This window comes from Monodelphis domestica, chromosome 3, assembly GCF_027887165.1.
Source record: "Monodelphis domestica isolate mMonDom1 chromosome 3, mMonDom1.pri, whole genome shotgun sequence".
NCBI lineage: Eukaryota > Metazoa > Chordata > Mammalia > Didelphimorphia > Didelphidae > Monodelphis > Monodelphis domestica.
The window spans coordinates 156,754,924-156,774,140 of NC_077229.1; the positions used below are offsets into that span (position 1 = coordinate 156,754,924).

General features: G+C 33.8%; 1 protein-coding gene across 1 annotated transcript; it reads left to right on the forward strand.

Annotated features, from left to right (window-relative positions):
* Nucleotides 1–13,021: 13,021 nt before the first annotated feature.
* On the forward strand, nucleotides 13,022–14,574 carry DNAJC7 (DnaJ heat shock protein family (Hsp40) member C7). Its single transcript, XM_056823175.1, is given in 5 exon segments — nucleotides 13,022–13,673; nucleotides 13,675–13,731; nucleotides 13,733–13,771; nucleotides 13,773–14,189; nucleotides 14,191–14,574. Coding segments are annotated over 5 exon segments (1,485 nt in total). The 5' UTR covers nucleotides 13,022–13,067; the 3' UTR covers nucleotides 14,557–14,574.
* Nucleotides 14,575–19,217: the final 4,643 nt, after the last annotated feature.

The window sequence follows — 19,217 nt, forward strand, 5'->3', positions numbered from 1 at the left end:
GTTTTTGGGCATGCATTGACAAATGTATTTTAAATTTATAGTACTGAAAAATCAAAAAGTTAAAGAAAATCTTAATGCTGGTGACATGTGCTTCAAATATAAAAAAGAGAGAAAAAATAAAAAAAATACTGAAATAGTATATTGCACATGCAAGAAAATATAATAATAAAAGTCTTTACAAATTCAAAAATATAGCTTATAATCATTGACACACTGTGTCAGCTAAGAAAATATAGAATGCAAGGCTTTCTCACCAAAAATGAGATCCAAATTTCCTCTTCATCTCTGGCCATGATCCGCTGTGAGTATAAGGATATGAATTGAACAAGGTAACATTTTTCATTTTTAAAAAACAGTATTACAAATATGTGGTATCAATATCCCCCAAATTCTCAATACCCCAATTAATTACAATAGCAAACAAACACAGTATCATATTTCACATAAGTTGCTGTATGACATTTTTAAAACTTATGAATTGATGGATATTTGTCACAATTTTTTTATAAACATAGCAATCTTTCAACCTTGGTAATAAACATATTTTTAAACAAAGTAAAACTCATTTTGTGTTTAGAACATAATCAAGAAATCTCATTCTGGTGGAAGTAAAGCAGTGAACTGAAGAGTATAAATGAGAGGTACTCCTTTTTGGGAGGCTTTTTAGGGATACAAATGCTCTGAGATTAACTGCCCCAACTTCCATTCACATAGTTAGAAATGCAGGAAAGTTGGGGGTTATAAAATATATATCACTTCAGCTAATAGAATTGGCCTTACCTCGTGGTAGGGGCAGGCAAAATAACCAGAGATTGTTAAGAAAAATTTTAAAAAAATCATATTTAAAAAACCCTTAAAATCAGTTGAGATATTTAGCACATTAAATTTTCCAAAGGTTCTAATACAATTATAACCAGTTCTGAAGTCCATCTATCCTCTAGGTTATAATTTACAAAGGCAAAAATAGAAATGCTGTTTTTTCATATATGGGCTTAATTACAATGGTATTTTTTAATATGGTTATAGGGGAAAAGCAACAGAATTTTAAAACTCAGTACATTAAATGAACATTATAACAGAATAATATTGAATCCAGTAATATATGAACTTAAAATCACAAAGTTATATCTTAAAACAATCAGGAAAATGCAATGGAAATACAGAGATTTTTATAACCATTGGAGTCTGAAATATCTTAAAAATCATAACCTCCAGTCTCTAAGTTCCGTGGGTTTTTTCTCCATTTAAATGTCTATTGTCCCAAGGCAAGTTGATAAGGGGTAAGCCATGAGGTCCAAGTGATCTGCTCATGGCCATGTGGCCATGAAGTGTCTCAGGCCAGACTTTAACTGAGAACCTCCCATCTCTGGGCCTGGCTCTCAGTCCACTGAGACACCCAGCTGCCTCCCCAAAGTTAGCTAAAAGGTTTTACAGAGCTGAATATTTTCCCTGACACGCAGGTGAAATCAATGAAAGGATCAATGCAATTAAAAGATATCCTTGTAAAATAGCCATGCTTTTAAGTTCCTGCTTGAAAAAACCTTTCTTCTTTCCCTCTTGTCTCTCTCCCTCCTATGTTCCAATCTGCCCACATGGATCCCAATCCACCCACGTGAAGCCAATACCCCCATTTGTTACCAGCTGGTAGAAATGAGTCCTGCTCCAAGGCTAGAGTTTTGCTGGGGCCGGCGGGCAAGTCACCAGGTGATAGAGATCTTTGTTGAATCAGGTGGGACAGGTGAGCAAAAGACCTGGTGCAGCAGCTGCTGGAGAAACAGGCAGGCAGAACAAAGCAGACGGGAACCAGGTGAGCAGCAATCAGGTCTGGAGCAGGGGCTGCAGGCAGGAACACAGGCAGGCAGGGAAAAGCAGCAGAGCCAGTGGGATGGAAGCTATCTAATGGCTTGAATGAGCAGCAGCTTTGCGAGGTCAAAAAAAAAAATTCTTGACCAGAGAAACGTGGCTCAAAAAAAAAAAAAATCTACGCAGTAGCTATTAAAGGCTGAACTAAAGATCAGTAAAGAAAAGGATCAGAAGATTGAGAGTATTTTGTTTTCCCGATGTGGTACAACAAAACTGTAGCAGTTAAAATTTAGGGAAACTGATAGAGGTAGAAATTAGTTTCTCTCTGCAAGGAGTATTATTTTTATGAGGTTTATTAAAGGTCCGGGGTTAAAGAAAATACAAACAAGCAAAGCACGTGCTAGGTGGGCCATGAGGCTCACCCAAATTTCACTCACATCATGAGATGTGTTTGTTTGCCAGTGGAGACAGGAAGAGAAGAACCAAAACCCTTTCCAATCAGGTTAAATACCCCTTCTCGATCTCAGCCCAGGTGAAAATTCAGTGATATTACAAAACATTCTAGGGAAGTGAAGCAAGGACTTCTGGGGATTTAAGTCCTGGATTCAAATCACCATTTTTTACAAAGACAATACTAAAAACTGAATGAGAAGTCTTTCATTTGAATATAGCACAACAACTAAATTTTGAATGAATCTAAGCATTCTGTGAAATGAATTATAGCACATAAGGGAAATGGCATTACACTCCATTTGGAGATTGAAAATGAACTGAAAATTCCAGAGTAGAGGTAATAGGCATTCTTGATGTGTAGAGTGCATGAAAGAAAATTATGTGAAATATGCTTATGATAGTATGTTAAATATAGGTTTTGACCAGGCATTAATAACTCAATCAAAAAGTTTTAAGATGCCCCAAGTCTTTCTAGTAATAATTTAAATGACTAATTGACAAGATCTAAGGACACTGAAAGAAAGCCCTAAATATTGAAGATTTCTGGTGATAATACCTGGAGATTGTCCCCCCCCCCGGGTGATTTTATCTTTTCATCTTATGAATTCAGTAATAACTACTATATATTTAGCACATTGGTTTTTTTTTCTTTTGAATCTGTATTTGGAGAATTTTGGAGAAATCTATCTCTCCCCATCTCACATGTCATGTTCAGAAATTGCTCAGGCAAATTAAAGGGCATTATTCTAAGACTTTAAAACTAAAAATAACATGTTATATATTTTTTAAATTTAAAAATATTGTTTAGGAAGATATGGGGAAATGCTCAAATTATATGAACAAGCAATTTTCAGATGAAGAAATCAAAGCTATCAATAATTTTATGAAAAAAATATTCCAAATCTTTCTTGATTAGAGAAATTCAAATTAAAAATGCTGAAATACCACTTCATATCTATTTTCATATGCTATTTTCAGTACAAATGTAATGACCAAAACCTAAATTTCTATGTGTTGAAGATTTCCTGGAAGAATTCAGAGGAAGTGTAGTTGACTTTCTTAAAAAAGAGTTTCGTTGTGAGATGATGATAATGATGATAACGAAGAAGAGTTGGAAAAGGAGTATGATGATGAGGGGTTTATAGCTATATTGTTTTAAGTTTTGCAAATTTTTTTTCTCATATTGAACAACTCTGTCAAAGAGCTATTATCAATAATATGACCTCAAATTAACAAATTCTGAAATTGAGATTAATAATTTAAGTGATATTCATGAATATATATTTCATGATTTTGTATGGGATGTATACATTAATTCATCTATTTTATACAGATATCTGAAACAATTGACAATCATAACTATATACAGTAATATGTGTTTAAACTTGAACATAATATTTCTACATGCTAAATCAGTGCTCACTGCTAAAGTTTATACAAAGTTTTAGTGCATGTAGGATAAACCAAGAAAATTGTCTTAAGTAAAATGTATGGTACTGAAACTTATTTCTTATAAGGAAAACAATTTCCCAGAATTTTTAAAAGCAGATTGACAATCCATATTTCAAAATGATTTATTGGATTAAAGGGACCACGGGATTAAGAAATAGCAAGTTCTTCATATAAGTTTCTTTATATCCCCAGAGGAAACTAGACAAAGAAGTACTCGGGTAGGAAGATACCTGACTGCTAACACTAGGTGTCAAAATAAAACATTAAGGTTTTAGAGATATCAAATTGAACTTTTTAGCATTGCTAATGCATAACCCATTTTTTTCTCTGTGTGTAAAGAATTAGAGAATGTAGTGGATAAGTATATAGGAGTTAAATTCACCCTTCTTTTGCTGCATAATTATTCATCACATGTTTTCTTCATCATAACAGGGCATATTTACACATTTCTATAAATTTCCTATGTGGTATAAAGTGAACATATATTTGAATTGATAATACTTGAGAGGACTATAGCTTATAAAGAACATTTAAACTCATCACTTATCTTAAAGAGTAAGAGAAGCTTTCCTAGTTAAATATTCTTTCTCCCGATTCTTGAAGAAAAACAGATATTGGGAATAGCATTGACAAGTAAAGGGAAAATGAGTTGAAGAAAGACAAGAGGCCTTCTTGATTATAAAGACTGATTGGTATGCTAGGGTCATCCTAGAATTTCTATGCCATTATATTTCATAATAAGTGGTGATTTTGATGCATCTTGACTGGCATTGAAATGAAAAATTGAGTTTTAACAATGGGGAAATTTTTCTAACTGCTAAGAGTCTCTGTACACTGTAGCAGAATAAATTTTAGGAATATAAAAGCTTTGTACCCTGTGTTTTGGTGAGGTAATATACAAATAATTATATTTGTTTCTCATTAAAAGGTCACTTTATTCTCATAGAGATTGTAAACAAGTGAGTCCAGCAACTTCCTATTCTAAAAAAAAGTTTTTGTTCATTTAGTGCTACCATGACAGAAGAAGGCTATAGGATTGTAAGGCCAATTTTCAAGGTGGATTCTTTTTTAGAAAATTTTTTTCAAATTTTCACATGCTCACTCAAAATGGAAAATGACAACTGATAACAAAAATAAGATCCTGCCTCTCATTTGGGGTTTGAATTTCCCTTGAAATTAATTGTATAATGAAAACAGGATATTGATGTGACTGATGATGTGTACTTAATAAGAGGAGGCTAATTATTGCCACAAGATCTTTTGGCATGACTGAGATATTAAATTTGCAATAAAATGGAATCAATTCTGAAATAGTCTGCTAAGAATTCATGACAACTATATCTTGTTACAAGTGGCAATTTAATCAGAATTTTATGGGAGACACACTATAAACCAAATTGAAGGAGAAAGTCTGCCATAGATGAATTTAATTCAATTCAAGAAATGTAATGCCCTATCTTCTGTCTAGTCAACCAGCATTATGAAATATATGATGTTGTGAATATAAAAGGTCTCAGGATCAGGAAATCTGTGTTCAAATCCCAGCTGATAAATATGTTCTATGTGACCTTAGACAAATTATTTAACATTTCTCTGTTCCTAGAAACTACCTATAATTTGTAGAACTGATGCATATATGCTTTGGCATGAGGACTTCTTCATGGGGAGCTCCCTATCACTTGAAATTACATCAGAAAATGTCTAAATTCCATAGACTGGTATGGTCTGGATGAAGATGCAGAAGAGAATGAAAATGAGTATTTAGAGAAGGAGAAAGAAACAGGAAAGAGCAGAAGAGGGTCTCTCATTTTCTCTCTCAGTCTCTCTCTCTGTATCTCTCTCTGTCTGTCTCTCTGTCTCTCTCTCTGTCTCTCTGTCTCTCTCTCTCTCACACACACACACATACACACAGAGCAAAAATAAAAATATCGTGGAAAGAGTATCAAGGAGAAGAGGGCAAATCTACATAGAAAGGTCAAGAAAAGATAAGAGAAAAGGCCATTATCTAGATAAAACAAATAAGAGATCATTGATAATTAAGAGAATGAAATTGATAAATTTTAATTTATATTTCCAGTAACTTGATCTGGAAATTTAAAATTCTTTTTATGTATTTGATTTTCATTATTTTTAGGTTCCCTTAAAAGGAAATGAGAAGAGGTAGAATGTATTTGTTTTGGTCTACCTCTAAAATTTCAATAATGTAGGAGACACTCAGGATGGAAATGATCTTGACTTATATGTAGTTATAACTATTATATTATTTACATTGTAAGAGATTTGCTTGTAAAACAGAAGGTTTGGCTTGCCCATAGTTGCATGTCTTCAAAGGGAATACTTAAACAAAAGTCCTTCCCATTTCCAAGCCACTTCTCTAAATTCACTGTTATTTTTTTCTCATCTTTATACAGATACACCACATACACACACACAAACATACACATGCACACACACATATATACATTCATTGGTCAATACTGAATGAATTTTCTGTAAAATCCATTGTAATCATTTCACTTAATAATTCAGGAAAATTATTAATAAAACCTTATATGGGACCTAAGTAGTAGGTGGCACAGTAGGTGGGTTCAAAATTCTTTACATTCTTCTGACCCATCTTCTCTTATTCTATTCCTATCCTTCCACTTCCCTGAGATGATAATCATTCACATTTAGATTTTATATGTGTGCTCATGTGATATATATTTTTTTATATTTTAGTGCTTCAACTGGAGAGGAAAATAAAGATTCTTTGAAATGGAGGAAAGAACTGTCCAGACATCTGAAGACTTTAGGATTCTACTGAATTTCAGTCTGACTGAATATTGATCTCTGAACCCTCTATAACTAGTACTGTTCTCCTTCCCTCTAAGAAAAAAGAAAAGAAAGGTCTGTTTTCTAAATGTGAAAATGCATTTCTGAGCCTTACACTGTTTCTGTTCTATACCCAAGATGACCTGAGAGGTTTATGTGACAGAAAAGTCTGAACAATGCAGTGAGGAGAAACTCAGATGTTCTGAGCAACTAATTTGACTCCTGCATTGTTCTTCCATCCATTTTTCACCAGGAAACAAACAAAAGTAAGAATATGCACTTTGAGTCTATGATATGTTAGAAATAGTTTATGTACAGAGATAAAAATTGAATCACTCCTTATGGAATGTTAATCTCTTTCAATGAAGGAACTGCTTTAATTTTTACTGAATTTTTAGTACATATCATATATAATGCCTGAAATTTTTTTCCAAAATTGGAAAACATTTATTTCATCTATATAATAAGATCACAGTAATTAACTGCCTTTATAACTACATGTTTGAACTTGTTTTGCAAAATCTTAGACAATTTTCAGGTGACTGATAAGTTAATGAGTCAGGGTCAAATCACTACTGTATGTAAAAAATTGGACTTGGATTCAGGAATTTCTGTTATTGTGTCCAGATTTATCTACTACAGTAGTCTTCCAAACTGGTATGTGATAAGGATTAAATAAATGTATGTTAAAGAATTCTGTTCTTTCAAAGACTTTGTGGAATACCCAGTGTAGTAGAATATCAAATTTCACAATGAAGCAATTGAGAACCTGAATGGTCAAGTGCATTTTTCCAAGGGACACAGAAAATTAAGGTAGAATGTGGCAGGTAGGTGGCTTAGTAGATTGAGAGCCAGACCCAGAGATGGGAGGTCCTGAAGTCAAATCTGGCCTCAGATATTTCCTAGCTGTGTGACCCTGGGCAAATTACTTAACACCCATTGCCTAGCCCTAACTACTCTTCTGCATTACAACCAATACACAGTATTGATTCTAAGACAGAATATAAGGCTTTAAAAATAAAATTAATGTAGATACCCAGGAATTCCCTGAATAATTCTAATATTCCTTTCTTTCTTCCTTTCCTTCCTTTCTTATTTCCTTCCTTCCTTTATTCCTCCATTCCTCCATTCATTCCTTTCTTCCTTTCTGAATTTCTTCCTTCCTTCCTCCCTAAATTCCTGCATTCTAGTGTGCTTTCAACTAGTCCATGATGCATGATATAATTTGAGACTAGAAATCATCATCTAACATTGGGATAGGTTAGGAGAAGATCATTACATTTATGCTTTTCCTTCATGAAAATTATTTCAGTAACAATATAAGATAAGAATAACCCATAACATAATTTCTAAATGCTTACTTGTTACATAAAATAGCAAAGAAAAATCATAATAATTAGAGATTATAGTTCTTTCATGTGTGGATTAATGCCTTGACTAAGTGCTTCTTTATAAGAAAATTATGACAGAGAAGTAATAAACTTTTTTGTGTTTTCTTCACAACAATCTCAAAAAATATATAGTATACACATAGTATTCCTCTTTTCTTTATAATCAAAGTTGGACAATGAAAAGTAAATCAGCTTCTCATGGCAACATTGATTATCAGAGTAATTATTTGGCATTTGCCTGCTTCCAAGCCTAATGGAACCACAGAACCTTAGTGTGTCTCAAGAATGTTGGTGCGGCTAATGATAAATGAAATATTACCCTTTACTTAGATGACTTGGCCAAAAAAACTGTTGGCTAAAGTTGAAACCCTGCCAATATAGTCTGGGCAATAGACTGAATAAAAACAATATTTTACAAGTGTGAACTTACTAGTAAGCGTAAATTGACATGTCACATGCAGTGAAGAATAAATTATACCATTTAAATCATAGATAATTGTTCATTTTGCTTATTTCCTATTTATTTCTATTTGCATCATTTATTTCCTATTGAAAATTGTTCTTTGATTAGTAAATGGAACCTTAAAATAGTTAATTAATCTCCCTTATTATTCACATAATTTTCAGTCAATAGTTTTTACCCCCAGCAGGATCATCTCCAGTACCACTTCATGTAAATAACTAAATCTTATTAACAATTTCTGAAATCCAAATTTCTTTTTATCTAGTGAGGAATATAGGTTCCTGACTATTTTTCAGAAAAAAGTGATTATATTCAGTATAAAAATAATTCATGGTACTGTTATTCTTATAGGAAAACTATCTGTGCAATGTGAGATTTAAAATGGTTGAGGTCTTAAACTGTAGTGATTAAAATAGTGGAACATATAAATTGTGATAGATATAAGAGAGGGTGAGTAAATTTGACTGCAGAAATATGGTTCACTACAGTGTCTTGGGTTTTAAAATCAAATATAAGGTGGTGGCCAGGGAAATATTCCCAATTATTCAAATACCCAAGTCAATTGGGTTTTATAGAGATTTTAATTAACAATACAATGAGTAATCAAAGAAAGAGAGAGAGAGAGTAAGAAAGGAATAAGTATTAAGGGCCTCAAGCCAACATGGCCTAGACCTGAGTTTTAAAAGAGAAATCAGTCAGTTTTTTTATAACTCACCATAAGATCTGTCTAAGTAAGGATTTCTAATGACACCAGGCCAGCAGCATCTCAGCTGCTTTCACCAGCTCCCTCCTCCATCTGAATGTTTCAGAATCAGTCTCCTCAGAATGAGTCTCTCCAATCTGAATGTTTCAGAATGACTTCCCAGCTCTTCCCTGAGCTCTTATTTTTAAGGGCAAAATCTTCTCTGTCACCTCCCCTAAGTCCTTACATCTACCAACCACTGTAGATGTTTCTAAAGGACCGCCCATTTTGAATTCACAGCTGAGTAGTTTTAATCTCTTTAGTAAGTCATGGAAAAAATGCTGCTGTGTAGACAAATTTCATTAGAAAAAACTCTGAATAAGTTATCTCCCTTTTAGGTTTAAGTAGTTTACAAGTTGCCCCACCTTTATAGGTACTTAGTATCCCATTGTATCAATTCTAAAACAGTCATAACTCAAAGAACTTCCTGTCCCTTCCATAAGCATGGATCAAAATACTTTTCATTGTTCTCAAGGAGCTCTCTGTCCTAAAGCAGTCCTAAGTAGGGTGGAGTAGGGATATTCCCAAGGCAAGGAGCCCCCACACTCTAGAGTTCTCACCATCTGCTAGGGAATTTTTTTAAGTAGAAGATTCCCCAATGGGGGAAACCCCTAAAATTCATAAGTCTGAGAAATTTTGAGGTTTACAGCAACTGGGTGGAATATACTGATAATGAGACCTCATTCCAATTAGGAAGATGTGGAACTTACAGTGTTAGCAATATTCACAACAGGAAAAATGTTGAGCATTTTTTGTGTACTAATCATTATAAAGTATGGGTTTAAAAGAAAAAAGAAAAAAATGTGTCCTTTGTGCCTTGAATTATAGAAATAAGGAATATAAAGAATTTTCCTTGGAATTTAAATTACTTATAATATCCAGGGTGTGGGTGATGAATGAAATAGGGTTCCCAACAAGATATACAGTTGGAACCATTAATAAAGGTAAACCCCTGGAATTTGTTCCTATATTTTGGACATAAACAAGTGTTTGACATAGTTCTAAATGAAAATCATGAATATTAATATAATTGATTATTTGACTTATGGAATTGAGATCACTAGGTAGAAAAAGTGCTAGACTTGGAGTGAGGAAGACAAATCAAATTCTTCCTCAGACATTATCTGGAGGAATCAGGGTAATTCACTTAAATTTTGTCTGCCTGTGTCTCTTCAATCATAACTTGATGATAATAATATCACCTACCTTCCAGAGTGAGAATAATAGAAGATATTGTATGTAAAGGTCTTTGTAAACCCTAAATTGCCAGCTAGCTGCATAATTTGATGGAGTACTTGACCTAGACTCAGGAAAACTCCAATTCAAATTCAACTTCACATACTAATTTCTGTGACCCTGAATAAGTCACTTAACTCATATAAACCTCAATTTCATTATCTGTAAAATGGGTATATTAATAACAACTGTTTCTCCAGGTTATTGTGAGTATCAAATGAAATAATAATTGTAAATCACTTTGCACAATATGTTAGCAATTTGATATCATTTTTATTAAATAAATGAAAGTTTATTTTGCCTTTAATAACAAAAAATGTGATTTATCCAAAGAAGTAACAGGGAACTAGAGAAAGAATAAATTATATAACAAAACCATATTACAATATTATAGGTTTATAGTCTCAAGTTTTGAGTTTCCATCACTGGATGACTGCAAAGAGATAATTACTTTCTATGAATGCTTTAGAGGTGATCCATAAACTGACTACCTGAACAACCAGATAACTTCTAAAGCCTCTTCCAAATTCCAAAATTGTATAATTCTCTGCAATTTATTGTTATCATATCCGATTCTAGAAGTAAACTAAATAAACCATAATATTGAGGAAAGGAAATACTTATGATGACATTTCCAGAATCGTGCTCTAGTAAGAACTTTCCCTTGGTAAATGACGTTTTCCATTTAGCTAGCATTTCTGTTCTACCAAATTCATTCAGAAAGTGATAGAATTCTGATGGTAAATGAAATCCAATAAATCTATTTTCTGCCTCTTTCTAACTTAGATGATTCTGAATAGTTGATTTTGGAAAATGTATTTTTTTTTGCAGAATGGACATATTAAGGAATGACAAATTGTATTGGTTAAAAGTAGTATATTAACTTTAATGTAATTGGAATGATTCCATGAAAATTAATAGGAATAAAGAGTAGTATATAAAGTATCCCTTGAGTTCCTATTATGGTGCTGGTGGATTTTTAGTAGGCATTTGTTGCTTAGTATTATGACAGGGTGGGCATATCAATTTGATAGCATTTGTCTCCTGGGAGCTTATATAATGGAATATCTTGTTAATACTACTTCAGTGATCTGCCATTGAGCTTTCCTCTTTCCTCTTTATTACCTTGTGTATAGGCAAGAAAGATAGTAAGGATGTTTCTACTTGATTCTGTCACAAATCCAGATGCTTGCAAATGTCCAGATAATTAATAAATCACTCACAATCTTAGAAATACTTATTTCAATTTGTATTATACTGAACATCACTTAATAAATGATGACTATTAGGGGTACAAATGATGTTTGTTACTTTTTTGAGAAAAGGTTCTATGCTAATTAAATTGGAATAATTCTCTCTTGGAAATATCTACAAGGAACCATGGTTTATATTAGTAAGAACAGAAAGATGAGCAATGATTTTCAATAATGCCACCATTATATGGAAATTATGTGTTGAAGCCATCTTTTGAGGTTTTTCCAGACTAATATAGAAATAAGAATAAAACTTAAGCCTGTAAAATCAATAAATGAACTTTTAAGAGGGGGCCTGGTGTCTCAGTGGATGGGGTGCCAGTCTTAGAATGAGGAAGAAATGACTTCATACTTGACCTCAGACTATTATAAGCTATATGGGCAAGTTGTATTCTCTACAGATGGGCAAGTCATTAAATAGTTATTTGTTTCAATTTCCTCAATTATAAAATGGAAATAATAAAAAAATATATATTTTTAGGATTTTCTGGGCATCAAATAAGTTTATGTTTAAAAAGACTTAACATAATACTTAACACATAGTAGGTACAACACTAAATGCTTATTTCTTTTCCCTTTTTCCATTAAGAGGAAAAAATGGAAATAAAACACTATAGTAGTTTATTATAATTACATTATATTATTACACTTCTAACAATGTTAGCATTTATACAGCAATTCAGTTTCCAATTAAAATATAATTTAGAATAATTGTTTGTGAGTGCCTTAAAGCAGGGAATATCTTTTACCTTTTTTGTATACCCTAATGCTCTAGTATATAGTAGGCACTCATCAATTTTTTTTCTGATATATTGTTTGATTAAGGTGAAATTTTGAATATAGACAAGTTAAGTGACAGGTACCATGCTAAGCATTGGGAATATAAAGAAAAAAAGAAGAAATACTCACTCCTCAGGGAATTTACATCCTGATAGGAGAAGACAATATATACAATGGTGTGAGGAAAGTGTTAGGGCTCCTCTGTAGCACCTTCCTTAGGAAATGTTTGAGAAGTAGTGTAGAGTGTCTGAGTTCCAATATGATAAGACAGAAATTGATATGTAAGAACCAAGAGCCTCAGGAGAAAATGTTAAGGTTCCATTAAAAGGAAAATTTTTATGATATTCAGAGATGAGATGGCATAATGTATTTTAACAGGGAAGTTCCAAATCATATTTCTCTATTTTTTAAGGTTTATAAGTAAAACTACTATAGTAGGAAATATTTATAGAATAGTGGTTTAATCATAGGAGAGACAATATAATCTTATCATCATAACTTAAACCCCCTCAATTTCCCTACTTCTGATAAGACTTCAATCCACACAGTTTGGTGATCATGGAGAAATCATTCTATAAATACAAAAAAAAAAAAGTAGCAGGCCATGGAGTGTGATATGCTAAAGGGTGGCGGCAGGGACAGATCCGGAGCCAGAACTGCCTGAGGATGAGGAGACTAGGATGGAAGCAGAATCTTTCAAGGAACAAGGAAATGCATACTATGCCAAGAAAGATTACAATGAAGTATATAACTTTGACAAAAAAGTCATAGACATGTGCTCTAAAAATACTATCTATTACGGTAACCAAGCTGCCACATTGATGATGCTGGGGAGGTTCTGGGAAGCACTGGGAGATGCCCAGTAGTCAATGAGGCTGGATGACTCTTTTGTCCGGGGTCATCTATGAGAAATCAAATGTCACCTTTCTTTGGGGAAGGCTATGGCTGCCTGTCACTGCTTCCAAAAGGCTCTAGAACTGGATTACAGAAATACTCAGGCAAAACAGGAGTTCAAGAATGCCAATGCTGTCCTAGAAAATAAGAAAATTGCTGAAATGGATTTTAATAAATAAGACTTTTGGAAGGTTATCTTTTGCATGAACAGGGCCCTGGAATTTGCTCCTTCTTGCCATCGATTCAAAATCCTCAAAGCAGAGTGTTTAGCATTGTTGGGTCACTATCCAGAAGCACAATCTGTAGCCAGTGACATTTCACAGATGGATTCCACCAATGGAGATGCACTGTACATGTGAAACTTGTGCCTTTATTATGAAGACTGTATTGAAAAAAGCAGTTCAGTATTTTGTACAGGCCCTCAGGATGGTCCCAGACCATGAGAAGGCACAATTGTCTTGCCTGCAGAAATGCCAAAGCACTCAAATTAAAAAAAAGAAGATGGCAACAAAGCATTTAAAGGAGGGAATTACAAAATAGCATATCAACTGTACACAGAAGCCCTGGGGATCAATCCTAATAATTTAAAAACAAATGCCAAACTCTACTGTAATCAAGGGGCAATGAATGCCAAGCTTAGGAAATTAGATGATGTAATAGAAGACTGTAAAAATACTGTAAAGTTGGATGACACATACATCAAGGCTTACCTGAGAAGAGCACAAAGTTACATGGATACAAAACAATTCAAGGAAGCAGTTCAGGACTATGAAAAAGTTTACCAGACAGAGAAAACAAAAGAATATAAGCAACTCTTGAAAAATGCTCAGCTGGAGCTAAAGAGCAAGAGGAAAGATTAGTACAAAATTCTAGGGGTGGACAAGAATGCCTCCGAGGATGAAATAAAATAAAGCCTATAGGAAGAGGGCATTAATGCATTATCCAGATCAACACAGTGGAGCCAGTGCTGAAGTCCAAAAGGAGGAAATGAAGAAGGTCAAAGAAGTTGGTGAAGCCTTCACTATCCTCTCTGACTCTAAGAAAAAGACTCACTATGACAGTGGGAAAGACTTGGATGAGGAGGGCATGAACATGGGGGATTTTGATGCCAACAACATCTTAAAGGCATTCTTTGGTGGTCCAGAGGGTTTCAGCTTTGAAGAATCAAGTTCAAGGAATTTATTTTTCCAGTTTCCAGGGGAAATAAAACCAACCAACTCAGAACCCAGAGAATGCAGATGTGCTCATTTTAATTTTGAATACACACATAATTAGAGTCCTCCCTTCATCATGTCTCCTTGTACTTAGAGAAGTTTCATTTTCTCAGTTGGATGTCTCTGTGTCTGTGAGTGGGGGTGGAGGAGGGGGAGCCAGAGTAAAGATGGGGGCAGGGTAGGGAAAGTGAATTTTTGGGTTGCTTTTTAACTTTATTAGAAAATTAAAAAAAAACATGAGAAGAATAAAATGATTTGACACTTTCTGGTCCCTCAAAAAAAAAACTAGCAAGTGGATAGCTCTTTAAAGTATATAATACACTTTACAATTATAATATTTTATCCTCACTGCTTTCCTGGGAGGTAAATGTTATAATTATTCCCATCATATGTACATATGAATAAGCTGAGGGTGAGAGAGATGAAATTACTTGTTGTGAATCTTAAAATTTCTCAGACTTGTGAATGTTAAAAATTCTCAGACTCTACCTTAAAACACTTGGTTAAGACCATTCCCCATTTTAAACAATGAAGGGACTTAGTCAGGAATGTGAGAACTCTACTCCACCCATACTTAAGCATACTTTAGGGGAAGATAAAGTTGTAAACACTTTACTGAACAATGAAAAAGTACTTAACTCATACTTTTAGTGAAGCAAAAGCCTTAAGCTAAGTCTATTTTTAGGAAGGTGCTAAGTACCTATGAAGGTCAGGCAACTTGCAAACTTGTAAGGGACAAGCCTTAACAAAAGAGGTGTGAGGTTTTAGTCTACTCAGGTGTGAATTACTCAAAAGTTTAGTCTACTTAGTTGTGAATTAAGAATGGTCTGTCCTTTGGAAAACATCTACTGTGATTGGTATATGTGAGAACTTAGGGGAGGTGACATAGGAGAAAATTCTCTTTAAAGGTCAGAAGCTATGAGAAAAGAGCTCTCTCAATGAGAGAACTCTCTCTGAAGTAAATTCAGCCTTGGAAGCTGAAGTGGAGCTCAGGAACTGAACTGGTGGGTCTCTCTGAACACTAGAATCTTGCTTGGGACAAATCTTGTGGTGAGTGGATTAATGACTGACTGATCTCTCTCTCTTAGGGCTTGGGCCTAGGCTGGGCTGGTCTGGGCTGGTCTAGCCCTTTTCTCATTGTTTCTTCTTACTCTCTCTCTCTTTCATTAATTCTTTATTTGTATTATTTAAAATCTCCATAAAAAACCCAGCTGACTTGGGTATATTTCATATTTGGGAATTTTTCCCTGGCAACCACTTTATATTTGATTTAACTCAAGACAATGTATTGAAACCATATTTCCAGGGTCACAGTTTAAGACAACCACTCTTTTATCTGTAACAGTTTAAGACCACCACTTTTTTAAATGTTGCATTGTTCAAGGTCATGTAGCCTAGTAAGTATCTGAAGCAGAATTTGGATTTAGATCTTTCTTTTAATATTAAGTTTTCCCAATTATATTTTATAATTTTCAAGATTTGTTTTCAGAAATAATTAGGTACAAATTATCTCCTTTCTCTTTACTCCTCCCTTACAAAGATGCTAAGCAATACATGTATGATTATGGACAATATATTTCCTTATTAGTCATTGTTGTGAGAGAACACTTATATAAAACCATACCCTCAAAATGAAAATATAAATTCAATAAAATGAAAAATATATTTTGATCTGCCTTCTGACTCCAATAAGTCCTTCAGAATTATTCTGCATCATTGTATTACTAAGAATAGCTAAGTCTTTAACAATTGGTCAACATGACAATATTTCAATTAGTGCATATAATGTTTTTCTGGTTCTGTTTACTTCACTCTACATAACTCCATGTAGGTCTTTCTTCCTTTTTTTTTAATTTATGAAATCATCTTGGTCATCATTTCTTATAACAAAATATAGTTTTATCATAATCATATATAACAATTAGTTTACCCATTCTCCAGTTAATGGATATTACATCAATTTCCAATTGTTTTGCCACCACAATAAAAGTGCTGCTATAAAAGTTTTTCTAGAGATTTGTCCTTCTAACTTTACTTTTTGTCTCTGGTATAGAGACCCATAGTATAGATATTGCTGGATCAAAAGGTATGAATAACTTTATAGCCTTTTGGAGACTGATCCAAATTGTACTCTAGAAAGGCTGGAGAATTTCACATCTCCACTGTGAAGATGAGATTAACTCTCCCCTGCCCATTTTTAGATTTAATTACCAGAAGCATATACACCCCACTTACACTTGAGTGGGGAAGGTCTGTGACTCACATGTGCAATAGTAGGTGACAAATCAGAATCAATTGACTTCCCCCTCTGCCATCCTAAGCAAACCTTTAGCTGTAATTGATACACATAAAATGGAAGTCACAGGAAGTGAAAAAAAGGATTGGGCTTTAAAAATACCAAGAACTTCCTGTGAAGTTGTCTTTTGCCTTCAACTTGACCTTGAAGGAGTGTCACAATGAGACCTCAGACTGCCCTTGAACTTTTCCTTTAGAACTACAACATGGAGTGAGTGAAAAAGGCTAACTCCTTTCCCAGATTTTCTGAAGGCACTAGCCTCAGGAGAGGCTTCCCTTCCTGAGAGAAGCTTCATTCATCCCCAGGTCCTTGGCTCAAAGCTGAAACCCCTCTGACTGAGGACTAATTGCCTGGGTTGAGCCAGGGGCCGGAGAAAAATACTTAGTGCTTAGGCTAGATATCTTACCCTATCTCTCTCTGATTTTATTACTTTCATTGTTTCTATGTTTTATAAATACATTACTAAAAAAATCATTTTGGAATTGATTAAAATTCTTGGTGACCCTAGTCTTAAATAATCTAGAGTCAAATCTTTTATATTAACTCTTTACATTCTGGCCCTTACACCATCAATGCATTAGTATCCCAATTTTGCCACAACCCTTCCAGCATTTATGACTTCCCTTTACTACCATATTGACCAATCTGATTGTTGTGAGGTGATATCTAAGAGTTGTTTTAATTTACATTTCTATAAGAAATAGAGATTTAGAACATTTTATATCACTATTGATACTTTTCATTTCTTCATCTGAAAATTGCTTCTTCAGATACTTTTATCATGTGTCAACTGAGTAATGATTCATATTCTTTTAAATTCAATTCAGTTCTCTAGATACTTGAGAAATCTGTTTTTTAATAGAGAAATTTGCTGTAATTTTTTTTCTTGGTTTATTTTTTCCCTTCTAATTTTGGTTATATTGTTCTTATTTGTACAAAACTTTTTAAATTTTAATTAAATAAAAATTATTCACTTGACACCTTGTAATGTTCTCTGTCTCTTATTTAGCCATAAATATTTACCTAGTCCATAGATCTGACAGGTAAACTATTTCATATTCCCCTAATTTGCTTATGATATGACCCTTTAGGTATAAATAATATACCCATTTTTACTTTATCTTAGGTTATGAGATATTGGGCTATGCCTAATTTCTAGCATAGTGTTTTTCAGATTTCCAAACAATTTTTGACAAATGGTGAGTTCTAAGAGCATAGATTTGGGGGTTTATTAAATACTAACTTGCTATCTATTGATGTTATGTAACTGATGTATTTCATTTATTCCCCACTGTATTTCTTGGCCATTACCAGATTTTTTATTATCTCTGCTTTAGGATATAGTTTGATGTGGTATTGTTAGACCATTTTCCTTCACATTTTTAAAAATTAATTCTCTTTATATTCTTGACCTTTTCTTCTTCCAGATGAATGAAGATACTATTCTTTTCTAGTTCTACAAAATAATATAGGCTTCTCCATAATGAGTTATTTTTCCTATCATGTGGAGACTTCCATGTTTCTGGATGTCTGGGACCCATAGCTTTGTTCCAATTTGTTTCTATTCTATTCTGTGTGCTCTGGAAGTTTGGGAATTGTAAACTCTTCTGACTATATTTCATTCTAGTAGAAGGCTCAATTTTCTGTACTTTACAGTTTTTTTTAATATCATTTAATTAGTTGATTTACAACATTATACCTTGGTTATAAGAATAATATTCTTTCCCTCCTTTCCCCCACCTCTTCCAATAGCCGACATACAATTCCACTGGATTTTACATGTGTCCTTCATCAGAACCTATTTCCATGTGGTTGATGTTTGCACCAGGATGATCATTTAGAGTGTATATCCCCAACAGTATTCCCCTTGACCCATAAAATCAAGCAGTTACTTTTTGTGTGTGTGTGTTTCTACTCCCACAGTATTTCCTCTGAATGTGGATAGTGTTCTTTCTCATAAATCCCTCCGAGTTGTTCAGGATCACAGCATTGCCACTAATGGAGAGGTCCATTACATTCAATTGCACCACATCATATCAGTCTCTGCGTAAAATGTTCTCTTGGTTCTGCTTCTTTCACTCTGCATCAGTTCCTGGAGGTCATTCCAGTTCAGTTCAAATGAAATTCCTTCATTTCATTATTCCTTTGAGCACAATAGTATTCCATCACCATCAGATAACACAATTGAAGGGCATCCTCTCATTTTCCAATATTTTGCCACCACAAAGACCACAGCTATGAATATTCTTGTATAGGTCTTTTTCCCTTATTATCTTTTTGGCATATAAACCCAGCAGTGCTATGGCTGGATCAAAGGGTAGGAAGTCTTTTAACACCCTATGTTCCAAATTGTCTTGCAGAATGGTTGGATCAATTCACAACTCCACCAGCAATGCATTAATGCCCCAACTTTGCCATATGCCCTC